This window comes from Cebus imitator, unplaced genomic scaffold, assembly GCF_001604975.1.
Source record: "Cebus imitator isolate Cc_AM_T3 unplaced genomic scaffold, Cebus_imitator-1.0 Scaffold228, whole genome shotgun sequence".
NCBI lineage: Eukaryota > Metazoa > Chordata > Mammalia > Primates > Cebidae > Cebus > Cebus imitator.
This window is the reverse complement of record NW_016107543.1, coordinates 2247884-2250173: the sequence shown is the minus strand read 5'-3', so window position 1 is coordinate 2250173 and position 2290 is coordinate 2247884. Positions and strand designations below refer to the sequence as shown.

Genomic DNA, 2290 nt, shown 5'->3' with positions numbered 1-2290 from the left:
TTTTTTTTGGAGTTGGAGTTTTGCTCTTGTTGCCCAACCTGGAGTGCAATGGTGATAGTTTGATCTCGTCACACTGCAACCTCTGCCTCCCAGGTTCAAGCCATTCTCCTGCCTCAGCCTCCTGAGTAGCTAGGATTTACAGGCATGCGCCACCACACCTGGCTAAATTTTTTGTATCTTTAGTAGAAACGTGCTTTTACCATGGTAGCCAGGCTAGTCTTGAACTCCTGACCTCCGGTGATCTGTCTGCTTCAACCTCCTAAAGTGCTAGGATTACAGGCAGGAGCCTTTTTGAGGAGAAATTCATGAAATGAAAAAAAAAAAAAAAAAAAAAAAAAAAAAAAAAAAAAACCTTACAAGGGTTGTGTAGAAGTTTGAAAATTATTTTTGCTTCATGGGCCCTCAGCAAAATACTGTCAGGTATATTTTATCAGAAGTAAAACCCATAAAAACTAGGCAATGTTTACTTCATCTTCTTGATTTGATAATATGAATTTTAATGTGGTCAAAACTGATTTTTAAAATGCTGAGAATCATAATATGAATTATACTGTTTGATAGTTTATTGTTTTCTGATTCATTGTTTCTTCAAAACTTGAAGAAACAAGTTGGCTGTATTTTGAATGTATGAAGGAATGTGTACATTCTTTAAAACAATATCAATAATAATTATTTCTTTTTAATCTTTCTAGCTAGAAGATGAAGCTCTCAAGTATATAGGTGCACACTGTCCTGAACTGGTGACTTTGAATTTGCAGACTTGCCTGGTAAACATCCCATCTGACAACTCTTCTGTTTTAGTAATTGATTTCAGTAAAACTATTTTAAGAGCTTCAGTTATCAAGACCAGTATTGTTTTTCTACCACAACCCTGGCGACACAGTAGACACACAGATGACTCTTGACATGCTTAACAGTACCATTCCTAGGGGCCTTGACATAGATACGATAGGAGGTAGCTAGCTTATGCAGAATTCCATATGGGCTAACTGTAACTCCACCCCTTTCTTATGTACTTAAACTGTCTACTTTTAAAATGTAAATAATTCACAAATTTAATATTTAAAATTGCAATCAAGCTGGCTGGGCACGGTGACTCACGCCTGTAATCCTAGCACTTTGGGAGGAGAGCACATCACCTTAGGTCAGGAGTTCAAGACCAGCCTGACCAACATGGAGAAACCCTGTCTCTACTAAAAATACAAAATTAGCCAGGTGTGGTGGCACATACCTGTAATCCCAGCTACTCGGAAGGCTGAGGCAGGAGAATCGCTTGAACCCAGGGAGCGGAGATTGCAGTGAGCTGATATTGCACCATTGCACTCCATCCCGGGTAACAGAGCCAGACTCAAAAAAAAACCAGAAATGTTTATACTCTGAGAGATCAACCACAGTTATTAACATGAAATCATCATCTTATGATGCTAAAGAAAAACTATTCCTGGAGAGCTTCAAAAGTGTGTGTGCCAGGTGTAGTGGTTCACTCCTGTAATCTCAGGACTTTGGGAGGCCAAGGCAGGTGAATCACCTGAGGTCAGGAGTTTGAGACCAACCTGGCCAGCATAGTGAAACCCCAACTCTACTAAAATAAATAAGTAAGTAAGTAAATAAATAAATAAATAAAGTGTGGTGATGTGCACCTGTAATTTCAGCTACTCAGGAGTCTGACATAGGAGAATCACTTGAACCTGGGAGGTGGAGGTTGCAGTGAGCCGAGATTGTGCCAGTGCACTCCAGCCTAGGCAACAGATTGAGATGCCATCTCAAAACAAAAACAAGTGGGGTGTGTGTGTGTGTGTGTGTGTGTGTGTGTAAGCACACATACGTGCACATATATTTGCATATGCACTACATATATTACATACACAAATACATACCATTTGCAGATTAGGTTTGATGTTTCTTCATCCTTCCAGCAGGCAGGAATCACAGTAAACATAAAAAATTCTACCTAATGTGTATTTTATTGTTTTCCTTCACCCAAATCTTAGTACAGGAGTCTCTCTTTTTTTTTAGATGAGGTTTCACCATGTTGGCCAGGATGGTCTCGATCTCTTGACCTTGTGATCTGCCCGCCTCGGCCTCCCAAAGTGCTGGGATTACAGGCATGAGCCACCGTGCCCTGCCAGGAGTCATTTTTTACCTGCAGGGTGATAAAACGATTCTCAGCATTCATGAGAGTTCATGCTCTGCCCAAAATTGTTGAGACGATTGAAGTACATTCTTGATTCTTTGATTTTCTTGAAAGATTTGAAAACATAAAAGTTGAATACATTTTTTTTTTTTTTTT

General features: G+C 39.5%; 1 protein-coding gene across 1 annotated transcript in view; it reads left to right on the top strand.

Annotated features, from left to right (window-relative positions):
- The window catches only part of FBXL20 (F-box and leucine rich repeat protein 20), a 119047-nt gene that overhangs the window by 95179 nt on the left and 21578 nt on the right, over positions 1 to 2290 (top strand). The window contains exon 9 of the mRNA XM_017497179.2: positions 693 to 767. Within this exon, the coding sequence (XP_017352668.1) occupies positions 693 to 767 (75 nt within the window). The remainder of the gene's footprint in view (positions 1 to 692; positions 768 to 2290) is intronic.